The sequence below is a fragment of the Aspergillus costaricaensis genome, assembly GCF_003184835.1.
Source record: "Aspergillus costaricaensis CBS 115574 unplaced genomic scaffold BO79scaffold_18, whole genome shotgun sequence".
Classification (NCBI taxonomy): Eukaryota; Fungi; Ascomycota; class Eurotiomycetes; order Eurotiales; family Aspergillaceae; genus Aspergillus; species Aspergillus costaricensis.
This window is the reverse complement of record NW_020291818.1, coordinates 710,026-723,253: the sequence shown is the minus strand read 5'-3', so window position 1 is coordinate 723,253 and position 13,228 is coordinate 710,026. Positions and strand designations below refer to the sequence as shown.

The window sequence follows — 13,228 nt, the reverse complement described above, 5'->3', positions numbered from 1 at the left end:
TCTAATCATTTCTAGTAGATATTAGTAACTATTAATTTTATATTTTATTAATATATTTTAAATAAATAAATTTATATATATATAAAAATAGAAATAAAATAAATAATACCTAATATATATATAGTAATATATAACCAGAATTCCCCAGGTCGTAATTTCAATTATTTTTTTAATCTTAACTAGTAATTATCAAATCTTTTAATAAGATTTAATTAAAATTTTATATAATATAAGATCTCACCAGGTTTACCACCTGGCGAGACAGTATATTTTTACAGTTTAGTTTTTCCAATAGTCAGTATTAGTAATAACTAGGTCCCATACTGGTAAGAACCAAAAATACGTACGACCTGGCGACCTGGGGACCTACACACCCTCTCTCTCCCTCAATCATACATACAGTAGTAGTATGTATGTATGTATGTATGTATGTATGTATGTATGTATGTAGTCCACAGTTACTCAACCCCCCCTCCCCTCAAAGGACCAGCTAGCCAGCCAGCCAGGGTCAGGACTCAGGTCAGACAAGTCGCCTGATGCATACATGCGCGGGGTCGACCGCTTCCCCCTCCCCCCCTTCGACAGCCACCCGAATCGAGTAACTCGTACCGCGCACATGTCGCCTAAACTTAAGTGCTTACGTTAATTAGCTGGTGGCTCGCTAGCTAGTCAGCTAGGTAGGGTAGGGTCTGGCAGATCGCTCGCTCGTTCGGTCATTTATATTGATTGTTCTTTTTCTTCAGTTATGCATGCATGCATGCTTGCATTTCATTCCCGCTAGACTAGATGGATAGATAGAACGCCTAGAACAGAGCTGGATTAGCCTGTCGCTGCATATGAATGACTACGTAGGCAGCAGCAGCAGCAGCAGCAGTAGTAGCAGTAGTAGTAGGTAGCTGGAGTTGTTTATGGATGGTAGTCTAGTTGAGTTGAGCCGAGCTAAGCTAAGCTGTGTTTCTATGGTTGCTTTCTTATGAGACAATGTTCTATGAATGCTAATGAGTTTGTTGGGCGGTTAGATACTACATAGAATAGTTGTCTTCACACCCAGTACTGGCCCCATAACCTTTTGGCGGTCTCGTCTCCTCGGAAGCGGAATTCCACGCGGATGATGTCTTGGAAGCCTTCTTCCATTGACGGTTCTTTGAATCGGCGGAGGAAATCTCCAAAGGCGATTCCGGGGAGAAGGGTGCGTGACTCGGGGTTCTGGGATTGGGTAGAGAGTTAGTATTGAGTATGGTATACATCGGTTGTTGTAGTGGTGTATGTATGCATGTATGGGTATAGGTGTGTCTGATGATCTGATAATACACGTGTGATCGTTGGGGAAGATGGTAGTGATGGGTGGAGTTGGTATAACCACCACCTACCTCCATTCGAACGACTCGAAATGGGGAGAGGACAAGCTATGGGTTTGGGTGGGAGGGGAAGAGGGGACAATGGGGATGCAGTACACGCGCATCTTCATCTCGCACGGACTCACCAAGGTTTGATTTGCGGCACGGACCGCATTGTTATGCCGGCAGAGGGCCGGGGAAGCTGTGAAATAAACACAACGAATCGGGACGTTGAATTCCTTAGCGACTTCTACCCAGTGGGATCTGGTTTCCGGGTCGGCGTTGGTGTTGTCTGTGCGTCTGATCAGCGACGAAGCTAACCGTTCGTGCATTTCCAATAACACCGTGGTTACTGAGGAAGAGAGGGGGGGGGGATCGCAATATGGGCTAGGGTTGGTGTAGCCTGGCTAGACTCGAGCCCGGGAAATCGACGATTTAGACCGTCGGAGTGTCAATGCAAGGGTGGGTGGGTTGGTCTCTTGGGAAAAGACTGCCCCGTTCATAACGTTCACGTACCGACAACCACAGATCTTCCGGCTGCAAGGTGTTCCTTTGCCACTTTGATGCACTTAGGGCGCTGTGTTAAACGGCTGGTTAGATGATAGATTATGCAATCTTGGTAGTACATAGATGTGGGTTGGTCGTTGAGGCGTCTATCTGCTGCGCGAGCGAAGCCTCTGCCACTTGTGGGCTTGGCGTAGAAGGGGGTATTGGAAGGAAGTAACCCGTATAAGGGCTGAAGATATAATGAAGAAAACGTACAGTTTTGAGCAGGTCTTGGTTGACTCGTTCGTATTTCAGCGGTTCTAGATATTCCCAGTAGAATGAGGATTTGCCCGCCCCAGGGCTGCCGCAGAATATCACCAACTCGAGAGGACTCTGGCGAGAGAAAGGTGGCGCCACTGCAGCATGCAAGACAAGTTGTCAATAGGGTACTCTGATGGTCGATTCACAATCACCCCGTGCATTGAGACTCACCGTCGTCAGTTGGCTCTGCTTGCAGGTATTTTGTCGGATCGAACGGTTCCACGAGTGGCTCTGGATCAGCATTGAGGAAGAACTCCTCGGGCGTCTTAAAGGGTACTTTAACATTGAGTGCAAATCCGCTTGAACCGCCGTTAGCGTATCAAGTCCGTGAGTGTGCTTCAAAAGGCCAGCCCTACCGGTCGACCATGGAATGATCGTTCGGCCGTCCAGCAGCGTCCCCTACAAAAACGGACTCTGCCAGATTGACCCCCGACACATCAAAATCATAGTCGTCGAGCATCTCCTTCCATAGACCTGTCCTGGGTTTCCTATATTCGTCATCCCCTGTGGCCGCATATACACTGAGAGGGATGTCCAGTTGCTTCATGACAGCCGACGCCCTCTCCTTGAAGTTGACAAGGCTCTTGGAGTCGCTCTGGCCTTTCTTAAGATCTTTCTTGAGACTAATCTTTTTTTGATTCGTTACGACCACCACGTAGTATCTGCACAGAAGAGAGATCAATATCCTGTTGTCCGGAAGCAGCCCGATCAGGGAACTATAAGCCAACCTACTACATACCCATTGTCGTTCAATTCCTTGAGTTTCCCAGGTACTGTATCATGCCACCACTTCCAATCCGACCCATTCCTGGGGAAAGTATTTCCAGAGGCTGTCGAGACGAGCGTTGAATCCTAGGTGCGATCACCTAGTCAGTCTCGGGCTCGTGCAATGATAAACCGTAAAATCGCTGAACGGTCTGGTTTTCAACTGACCAGGTCAAATGCCGCGATCCTAGGCTTCTCTGTACTATTTTTGTGACCGAGTTCCGAAGTATACTTGCCAATGACGGCACTGTTGTTGACAATGCGCCAAGTGATCTGTTCGGGCTTTTTCTGTGATGCTGGAGTAAAGAAGGAGGAAACAGCTTTTTCTAGTATTTATTAACCCTATTAGTATAGAGACGTACGAAAACAGAATAGGTGTGCCTCACTAGTTATGGTAGACTCAACCTTCCTTTTGAGTGGAGGCGGCGAAATAGCTCGAGTGGGGGAAGCTGTACGTTTCACGCCCCCGCCGCCGGCCATCCTGAGATACTGGAGTCTGGAAATAATCTTGAATATGTTTACCGGGTACCGTGGTTCTGAATCTAGCCGAAAGAGAGATAAACTGCGACTGGATGACTCGAACTGGTGTCGGATTCAAAAGCGGAAGTCGACGCGCTGACGCGCGCCTGAACTTCGCGAAGTCACATGCTTATATTGACGGCTCATTGCACCCATACAGTTGATGGATGCTACAACTGCACCGCTGACATCAATTGAATCAAGCGAGGTGTATGTTTTCAACTAAAGTTTGCTTTTCCAAAAAAAAAGATCTCAGCACTATGTTTTTAAGGCTCCTAATGTCAGATTTGAATTTCGAATGATTTATCTACTGAGAGCCATCAACTCCGGGGTATATAGCACGGCTAAAAAGATATGATAATACATGATTACTTCGCTCGCGTATCCAGAGACAGCCGATCCGCCATCTCTAGACGGACGGCCGACTTGAGCTGCTCGCGAAGCCCGAACAAATGCTGCGAAGCCGTCCTCATCATCTCCTGGTTCCCGCCATCCTGGACGGTGATAGCAGCTTGCAGGACATAGCTCCCTGTCCGTTCCAGCGGTGAGAGTTCCTGATAAGCAGGCAGCTGCCGACGAGGTCCATGTGAGTCCTGCGTCCCAGTCGGGTAAAGCAGGACACGGTGTAGGAAGATAACGATGTCATTGAGAACAAAGACATCCCCTTCCACCACGTACTCAGTGACAAAGCTGAACCCAGTTTGTCAGCTGACTAGGACCAATCAAGATACGAAGGAGCTGGATATGCGCCGAGGAGTACGGGATGCTACTAACCTATAGCCCCAGGCATTCATGGGCGCCGTGATATCACCTTTGGGCAGCGTGGCACTGGCCATTAGACGAGCAGTTACGGCGGATCGAGTGCCTGCCTCGGGAATATCTCTAAATTCAAGTTTCCAGGGCTGGTCCTCGTAACTGTAAGACGACGAAGACGACGATGGCTTCTCCTCCAATCCGGACATGGAGACATCGGGATCTCCAGATGAGGAAGGGTTCCCGCCAAAGTCGGCATTGGCGACGGGACCAACTACTTGGGTATAGAACATGCCGCCATTGAGCATTTTATTAAGGCGCTGCAATTCGACACCCTGCAGATCTTGACTGGCCCCAACCCGGGTGGTGGTCAAACCTGGCTTGCGGTAGGCCTTGAAAACCAAGCGTCTTTCCAGGCGGTGACGGGGTTGCATGGCCGTCAACCCGGCCAGCTGTTGAAGGAGCTCATGATGCTGATGCGCGGGGACCGAGGCGAAGAGCAGAAGCTCATGCATAATCGCAAGAGGAAGAACCGGGGTAGAAATCGAGACGAATAAGAATAGAAATCGGGAGTTCGTTCGAGCCTGTCTGTAGCTCCCTTAGCTCCGGCCAGCTTTGCTCAGGAAAAGACGGAACACATCAGGCAAAGCCGCAAATCAGGCAAAAAGCACGGGTGAAGTCGGGTCGGAGACTCCTTCCGAGTGTCCACTTTGGTCCGGCCGGTAAGTAATATTGTTATGGTACGGTAACTGCCAGACAAGTCTCGAGAATTCAGTAGTAACACAATAGTTGAACAGCAATCCACTTTCTGGCTGGGCGGAAAACGCGTGGGGAGATAACAATCATGTGATATCACGCGATTGTAACTCCGAGGTGAGTAAACCAGGGATTTCAGTGTGAGCGGCAAAATGCTAGAAGGCAAAGTTTAAGAAGACAACAAATCAACCATAAAAGATTTTTTTTGAAAAATTAAACTTTATGATTTTTCTTTTTTTCCCTGTTCCTCTAATATTGCTTGTGTTGAAAATTTCCCCTTTTGGACAGGGCTAATTGGGGTAGACTCATCCGAGCACATGCCAAGATGGGGGGGGGGGGGGGGGGAAGGAATTTACTATTAGTGAATAGTGAGGTTGAGTTGCCCTCCTTCCCAGGGCTTGCGGGGGGGTCAGATCCCGGAAGGTAAAAAGTACAGTTCTAAGTCTTACATAGAGTGAGGGTGTACGTATGTGCATGTGTGAGGGGGATCACGCCAGACGACTTTCCTGTGATGTTTCTCCGCTCAGGTGATCTAAGATAAGAGAGGGTTTGTTACACCAACTGGAGCATCATAACGTCCTCCGGAAAATCCTACGAATGAGGGGAAGCCGAAAAGAGACGTTGCAGGTGAAAAGCGTCGGGAGGAAAGGCGATTAGAAGGAAGCACCGATGCAGGTCCCCCAAATCCAAACTCACTGACCAGTCAGGCACAGGTCTTCCTTCACCGGGGATGCGGGTTTGGGCAAGGATCGGGGCCGTCGGGAGTAATCATCAGGTGTCAATCATCCTAACACTATCAGTCTAATATCTGATTTGGGGAAAAGATGGGGAACATGATGTCGTCGCTATCGAATTGGCAAGGAGCAGCTAGTACCGACTCGACCGAATAGTCTCTGATTATACCACAAGCAGTATAGAACTAGACGTTGAGGAGTAGTAATCGTGCCAGATTGATGGTGGAATGAATGGTGGAAGGCAAAGCCCGGATCACAAAATCCGGCGGCGGGTTTCTCGTTAATAACCCGTATTACTCCATACATACCACCAAAGCTGGGCTTATCAAAAACCCACACCCTCGCTTCCGCTCCGACCCTCGTCGGCATTTTCCCTCTCCTCCTCCTCCTCCTCCTCCTCCTCATTCATTTCTCTTCCCCTTCCCCTCCACCAGTCTTTCCAATTCTCCTCCTGCTCCTTTCCCTCCGTCCAGACAGCCTTCTGTACAGTCCTTGCCTCTTTTCTTTCTCAAAATATATAGGCCTTCTGTGTCCTTGTCGTGGAGAATCCGCCTGCCCTTTAAAAGCTTCCTCTTCCACTTCCAAACTTATTAATCGCTTAATTCGGTCGCGTCGGACACCAGCGGTTTCTCTCGATTCCTCGCTTTTCATCCTTACGACTACCTTATAATCTATAACCCTATCTTCCTTCCTCCTACTATACAAAATGCGTGCCACTTTTGCTCTCCGCAGCGCTGCCCGCACCCCCCTCATCCGGTTCCTCGGCCGCCGTTCCGTGCCTCGTATGTATTCATTCCCACCCGTCAATTCGACGCGCCTGCCTCTTTGTCTAACATGACCCATCTTCAGAGTCCGTTGACCACACCCCCCGTCCTCACCCCGCTTCTCCTTCCGGAATTCTCCCGGACTCCTTCGCCGCCTACCGCATCAAGGCTCAGCAGCACGGCCCCCTTGGCCGTGCCTCTTTCTCTCAGGGCATTGGCCGCAGCGCTGGTGCCTCCCTCGGCCCCGTTCAGCCTAAGCAGGGTGAATTCTTCGACCGCGACGAGCTTCCTGCCCGTTTCCACCGCCTTCCCTGGTCCGAGGCCGAGATTGAGGCCATTGAGACCGGCGGTGCCAGCCTGTTCGCGTAGATCATTCCAGGATCTCACTCAACGAGAGATGACGCAACGGTAGCGGTCACGGTTTTGTGATTGACGAATACTGCCATGTTAAGATAGAGTACGACCATCGGCATGGGGCCGTGGCAGCCGTTGTTCTCCCAATTCAACCATGGAGTAACAGGCGAGTTGTGGGGCCTGGTTCGTCTCGCATCATTGGAACTTGGATGGTACTATAATCAGGGGCTGGGAGCACCGTCGCATACTGGTGATGGGTCGTTTGTTGGCATTGTCCAACCAGGAGCTGCTTCCGTCCCTGCACTTCTTCGATTGATTCTTTTTATGCTTTTCTTTTCGGTCACGGCGCTGGTGGTTGCTTGTTTCGGAGCTTAGCGGTTTGGATTCCTTGTACTTGGGGCGCGACGCATGACGGATGCTTTCTTGTTGTCTGGCTGGGGCTTGCTGAGATATCTTCGGATTTCTGTGCATAGATGGTTGTTTCATTCGGATCCAAAAGTCTGCTGCATGTTGGACTATCCTCGGTTTGCGGGGCTTTGTTTGAGTTCTTCCCTGAGGTTTATTAGTACTATACTGAGGCTCGAGGAGACCTTGAATACGATCAATCAATTCAACACAACTGTTTGCAGTCACGTAGTCTACTGTAGAGAGATACTGGTCATCCATCCGAGATTCTGCCGGACTGCAGCGGACAGATGTCATGACACGTGCCCGTATCCTTAGCGTCAGCTCCTGCCACGCAACAACAACTTTCTATACAACTTCCATCGAGCTACGCGTCTCCAACATCGCGTTAGGTCTCAAACGGGACTTTCATCGAGACCACAAGGAACACGCGCCACATAATGGCCCTTAAAGAGGACAGCACCGCAATAACCTTCACCGAGGTGGACGAAGTTAATCACCCTACCGCAACTTACATTTACTCCGAGCCCGCAGCGGGCCCTGCACGTCCTGAGCAGGACAAGAAGCATGGAGAGAATTGGGGACGCGTGGATGTGGCAGTACGTGATCTCCAATGTTACCCAATCTGAGCACTAGGCTGCAAAGCTGTCATTCCGGTTTAACCATTTGCTTGGTAGCATGCTTCCTCCACTACTCCGGCAGCTTGGTCTTCAAAGAGCGTTCTAGACTTTTTGGTTGAGGTCTTCCTTCCTGCTGGATATCCCCACAGTGTCACGGATGATTATACGCCGTAAGATACTGTTGATCTCTCTTCCTAGCATTGGGCTCTACTAATTCATACAGATACCAATTGTTTGTATGTGGAAAGCGTTGAGCACACCATACCGAAGCACTACCATACTTGCCCCCTATCAGACTAGACGGCTAATCCACGAAGGACTCTCTCCAAGCCTTCAGCAGCTCGATTGCCGGTCTCCTATCCTCGAGAGCAGTGCTGCAAGGTCGGTAGATTTCCTGTTCACACCCAACAGCTGGTCCACAGACTACCAATGCTAACAGCTATTAGGTGTTGGAGTTGGTAACGCCAATGCCTCCCCCACCGCAGCCCTACTGCTGCATATCCTCCAAGACTCCTCTGGCCGGATCGCGACGATCCTCTTCGCGCATCGGGTCGGTACTGCTCTCGAGCCAGAATGCAAGATGTACCGGCTGGCAGCGGACGTCTTCAACGATCTAGCAATGATCCTCGACTGTCTCTCACCAATGATCCCAGCAGGTGCTCCTCGAGTCACCGTCCTCAGCACAGCAGGTGTCCTTCGGGCTCTATGCGGAGTAGCAGGTGGGAGTTCCAAGGCGAGTCTGAGTGCGCATTTCTCTCGCTGGGGGAATCTCGCTGAAGTCAATGCCGTAAGTGATTCAATCATTATTCGAACCCTGCGCCTACAATACAGCCACTAACTTCTTATCAACAGAAAGACTCATCGCAAGAGACAATCATATCCCTCATCGGCATGCTCGTAAGCCAGACATACCCTAACTCCTACAACTCATCTTCCCCAGCAGAACAAACCTGACCAAGAACCTCACAGGTCGGCTCCTTCGTCGTCTCCCGCGTGACCAGCTTCTCCACAACCTGGATATGCCTCTTAATGCTTCTAGCCCTGCACCTCAGTCTCAACTATGCCGCCGTGCGCTCCGTCCAAATGACCAGTCTCAACAGACAGCGAGCCAACATCGTCTTCTCAACCCTCCTAAACACCGACCCAGACGTCACACAACTCCTCCGCGCAGAACCCACCAAACAACAACAACAACAACACTCCCACCACCCGCCCTCCTGGAAGACCCTAACCCCAGCCCACGTCTCCAGGCAAGAGAAAATCTTCGAAACAGACGGCATCCTCCGCTGGTCCTCCTCAACAACGACTCCCCCTCAAACCCTCGGTTATTGTCGTATAGGCATCTCTCTGCAACAATTCCTCTCCTCGTCTGCACTATCCACCACATCTTCAAAATCCCTCCGAACTCCAATCCCAATGCCCCAACTCACCACCCTATTCAGCAAAGAAGACTACATCCTCTATCTCACCAACAGCAGCAGCAGCAGCAGCAGCAGCAGCAGCAGCAGTAAAATGACCCCAACATGGCACGCCAACATCCTACTCAAGAACACTACCACAAGTCAATCCCAGCTCAAAGCATGGGCGCATGCCTTGCTGGCTGCAAGGGTTTTGTCGACGTCATCAGCAGCGGATTCCATCAACACCTCAAACCAGATTGAAGCTACTATGGATGTACTGCACCGGACGTTGGAGTTCCTGAATGAAGGGTCGAGGTTTGATCGGTATACGACTGTGTTGACGGATAATGGCTGGGATTTGAGCATTGCTGCGTTGGAGACGAGGTCGGGAAGGAGGGTCGTGGTGTAATATAGCTAGCATAGCTGTTCTGTTTATCTATGGCTGGATATTGAATTAGTGTACTCTTGTGTAGTTTAGTACCATGTGTTTTTATAACAGGTCATAATTGCTTTATGATGATCGATACATGAGTATTGACTATGTAGGAAGGAGCACTGTTGATCGGTGAGATGGGGTTTCATTACTGATCGGTTTATGACAGGACAGTCTACTCAATCCTAAGTTCGAGCACGGAACAAGGTGAAGATAAAAAGCATCCAATCCATGGGTATCTATCGACCAGTACACAGTGATGCTAATGCTAATGCTGATGCAAAGTGTGATGCTAACTAAAACACGGAGGAGAAAGAAAAAAATGCAGTCATGCCCTTTGACAAAAGGGGGATAAAAAACAACTCCCATGCACGCACACATCAACAGAATGTCCCCTCGACACCCCACACCACTCCCCCTTGTGAGAAATTCAATATGGATACACACACACAAAACGCCAATAGACATAACAGATAACCACCATCCCGTTTTGGAAACCCCCAAGTCTATATGGTTTTGATGATGACAAATGGAATGATGCACGCTGGGTCGCTTGCTTCGATGCAAGTGGAAGAAAAAAAGGCAAAAAGAAGATGAGACAGAACGCCGGAATATGCTTAAATCATAATGCACATGCATTACACCGTCCACTCGTAGTCAGTGAGTCAATGCGACATATTCGCTCAATAACCGAGAGATCAATCATATATGCGGTATCAGGTTATGTAGATCGGATCATGCGGTCTAGCCGATGCGGTGAGAGGAGTAGAGATCAGGATGCCATTTTTGGCGATCCGGCGAGAATTCGGAGCGAAGAAGGCTTTTGAGTGATAAAGGACATCATCAGAGCTTTGATGCTCTGCCAGATGGGGTGGGATTTCGGTAAGGTTGTTGTCGGCCGGTTTTGAACGGCCAGTCATTCGTCCATGCCAGACAACTTGAAATGTTGGTTGCCGGAGCCTCCGTGGCCCGAGCGCTTTTTGAAGCCCAACTTCAGTCCCATCTTTTTCCATGGGTTGTCGGTGCGCTTTGGGCTGTGGGCCAGGTGCATGCAGTGAGGATCGCTGGAGGGCGGCGTAGTCGGCGGTGTCATTGGTTCGCCTGCACTGGCACTCGATTGCAAGCTTCCGGAGTCATCAGTCAACGCCCCAGACCCGGAATCTCCGCTGGCGTTGGAGACCTGTCCCAAAGTCCGATGACCGACCTTACCCATGGAAGTCATTGCACTCAAGGAGAAGTTCGAGCGGCTAGGCGGAGAACCGACGGACACCGGCGATCCCAAATCCTTGGAAGACTGGGGAGACTGCCGTCTCCTCTTCGATCGGCCCCGACTGGCCGTGTGCTCGTCGAAGCTGGAGTTCGATACGACGGTGATATCGTCCTCCTGAGAAAACAGCGGCTCCGATAGCGGCAAAACGTGAGCGGTCGAAGCATGCGAGTTGAGAAACGGCAGGAAGATCGACTCCTCCATCAGATCATGGACGAGTTTTACGGCAGCGTCCAGGGTTTCGGGAAGCGGCGGGTTAGGAAGATTGGCGTGTCGAAGGATGTCATCGCGGACCTCGCTGGAGACGTTAATCTCTCGTGGAGATCCGGGCAGAATGTAAGCAGTCAACAGTCGCTGCCAGAGCATACGCAGATGCTGGCTGCCGGTGCAGTCGGTGACGATGGGCGATTCATTCAGCTGGCGGCTCAGGGCATCGTATGTTTCCCGGTACCGCTTGGCCTCCAACGTGAATTCCAGGGTCTCCAGACAGTGGTTCTGCGAGAGATAGGCCATAAAGGCACTAAGGGTGTATGGGGCAGGTGCAGTGTTGGCCAGCACCTCATCTAATGAGGGACGCATGGGACAGAAAGCACCCGGAGGAACCGTCAAACTCAGCGGACGCGAACCGGAGGAGTCCATGTCCTCGTCCGACTCGCTGTCCGATGAGGAAGACGTGGGAGAAAGCTCAGGGGTGGTGCTGGGAGTATGGTGTCGGAAGAGTATGGGAGGATGCAGGGTCTTCTTTTTAAGCATCGCGTACAGCGTGCGTCGGTCACTGGGGTACGGCGCAGGTGTGGTGAAGCCCCGAAATCCACCTCGTTGTTGCTGTAATCCTCCGAGACAGCCCAGGCAGTGAATCCGGTACTTCGCCAGTCTTGAATGTTGAGTGGCCACCCTTTCCGGAGAGGCCAGACTCGTCGGATAAGAGAAGCCGTGTTTCAGATGGTGAAGCGTAAAGAGAGACAGCGCGACGGTGAGGCGGCGACACTGAGCGGGTAGAAAGGCTGAAGCGAGAACCCGGCGATAAGGTGGTAGCGGTGGTGGTAGTGTAAGGTAGAGTCGAGTAGATAAGTGAAGACCTCAGTTAGTGAAGGATTGAGATCTGTTGGTGGACAAAGGATTGATTAGTCGTTTCGATGTCCCGCAGCAAGGGTATAGGCAGCAGCAGCGGTTTTCCAGAAGGGTCAGAGAAGACGGGGGGTGTGTGATGGGAATGTATTGGAGGAGGAAAGTTGGTAATTGGGGGCAAGGAAAAAGTAAAAAAACGGTTGTTAATAATAAGAGACAGGACTAAGGCCAGGCACAGCGATAGTAGTAAGTTGTAAAGGGAATTGAGAAAAGAAAAGAAGATGACGCCACAGGAGACACAGCCGAATGGCAGAAGGAAGAGAGAGGGGGGGGGGGAATGACTGGTAAGTATTCAAATAAGAGGAGGACCAGCCATATCCAGAGGGTGTGAGTGAGAGAAGAGTGGAAGAAACAAGGCAGGACGGGCCAGTGGTGGGTGGAGTGAGGTGATGCCGATCAGGACCCCTTCAAAAGTTCTCAGAACCTGCACGGAAGCGTCGAGCACCCGGGGGGAAAGAGCGAAAGAGCGAGAGAGAGCGAGAGAACAGAGAGAGAGGGGGGCGCACACAAGGAAAGTGAGTAAGTGGAGTGGAGAGAAGCCAGCCAGACAGAGAGAGAGAGGGGTGGGGGACCCGCCAGAAAGTGAAAATCGAGAAGAAAGTGGATGGATTTGCTGAATTTGCTGGCCCACAGGAACAACCGGCGGCCCAAGATTTCCTCACTTCCAGAGCCCATCCACGTTGGCTGGCAGTGGATGCTCTCCCTCTGCAATTCCCATGGGAACCTCGCCTTCCCACACCACGAATCACCGCTGACGAGACTTCCCGGTCGATCGTATCCAGGATGAGTCCCAGCCTATCACGCCGACTTCGGCGGGTCTCTTCAGCCAGTCACAGTTGCAGCCCAAAGAAATAATGCCACCCACCCCTCCCAAAATGTAAAAGTAAAAACCTAATCGGGAAAGAAAAAACAGGGAAAGTGGAAAATGGTTCAAAAAAGAAAATCGTCACTTTGGGAGAGACAGAAAGAGGGAGAGGGAGGGGGGGGGGCTGCGTATTTCTTTGTCTCCTCCTTCCCAATTTGGCTTTTCTCGTTTTCTTTTTCTTTTCTTCTTAAATCCCTAATTCCGCTTATTCTTCAAAGAGAGAAGAAGAAATTGAAGCTGGGAAGGGGAAGAAGGCCGGCAGGAAAAAGATTCCACGCTGATCATGAAAGCAACAATGACTGACTGACCCCAGACAGACTT

General features: G+C 50.5%; 5 protein-coding genes across 5 annotated transcripts; 2 read left to right on the top strand and 3 right to left on the bottom strand.

Moving 5' to 3' along the window:
• Positions 1-979: 979 nt before the first annotated feature.
• On the bottom strand, positions 980-3,484 carry BO79DRAFT_288087 (putative DNA 3'-phosphatase Tpp1). The gene is made up of 9 exons (XM_025688649.1): positions 3,296-3,484; positions 3,078-3,235; positions 2,884-2,996; positions 2,501-2,806; positions 2,316-2,443; positions 2,100-2,239; positions 1,854-1,914; positions 1,484-1,629; positions 980-1,206 (listed from the first exon to the last, which is right to left on the bottom strand). The coding sequence occupies exons 1-9, from the start codon at positions 3,387-3,389 to the stop codon at positions 1,042-1,044; spliced, it is 1,311 nt and encodes a 436-aa protein (XP_025539025.1). The 5' UTR covers positions 3,390-3,484; the 3' UTR covers positions 980-1,041.
• Positions 3,485-3,745: 261 nt separating this feature from the next.
• On the bottom strand, positions 3,746-4,922 carry BO79DRAFT_209505 (mediator of RNA polymerase II transcription subunit 18). The gene is made up of 2 exons (XM_025682612.1): positions 4,203-4,922; positions 3,746-4,118 (listed from the first exon to the last, which is right to left on the bottom strand). Exons 1-2 carry the CDS (start codon positions 4,694-4,696, stop codon positions 3,797-3,799), a joined length of 816 nt encoding a protein of 271 aa, XP_025539024.1. The 5' UTR covers positions 4,697-4,922; the 3' UTR covers positions 3,746-3,796.
• Positions 4,923-6,227: 1,305 nt separating this feature from the next.
• On the top strand, positions 6,228-6,894 carry BO79DRAFT_21845 (alpha-ketoglutarate dehydrogenase subunit KGD4). Its single transcript, XM_025683415.1, has 2 exons — positions 6,228-6,453; positions 6,521-6,894. The coding sequence occupies exons 1-2, from the start codon at positions 6,378-6,380 to the stop codon at positions 6,802-6,804; spliced, it is 360 nt and encodes a 119-aa protein (XP_025539023.1). The 5' UTR covers positions 6,228-6,377; the 3' UTR covers positions 6,805-6,894.
• Positions 6,895-7,634: 740 nt separating this feature from the next.
• On the top strand, positions 7,635-9,633 carry BO79DRAFT_288084 (RUS1 family protein; the record flags this gene model as incomplete). The annotated part of the gene is made up of 7 exons (XM_025688648.1): positions 7,635-7,793; positions 7,872-7,984; positions 8,038-8,050; positions 8,132-8,195; positions 8,261-8,601; positions 8,667-8,711; positions 8,784-9,633. The coding sequence occupies 7 exons, from the start codon at positions 7,635-7,637 to the stop codon at positions 9,621-9,623; spliced, it is 1,575 nt and encodes a 524-aa protein (XP_025539022.1). The 3' UTR covers positions 9,624-9,633.
• Positions 9,634-10,424: 791 nt separating this feature from the next.
• BO79DRAFT_21816 (regulator of G-protein signaling domain-containing protein) lies at positions 10,425-12,063 on the bottom strand. Its single transcript, XM_025683402.1, has one exon. The coding sequence runs from the start codon at positions 11,665-11,667 to the stop codon at positions 10,564-10,566; it is 1,104 nt and encodes a 367-aa protein (XP_025539021.1). The 5' UTR covers positions 11,668-12,063; the 3' UTR covers positions 10,425-10,563.
• Positions 12,064-13,228: the final 1,165 nt, after the last annotated feature.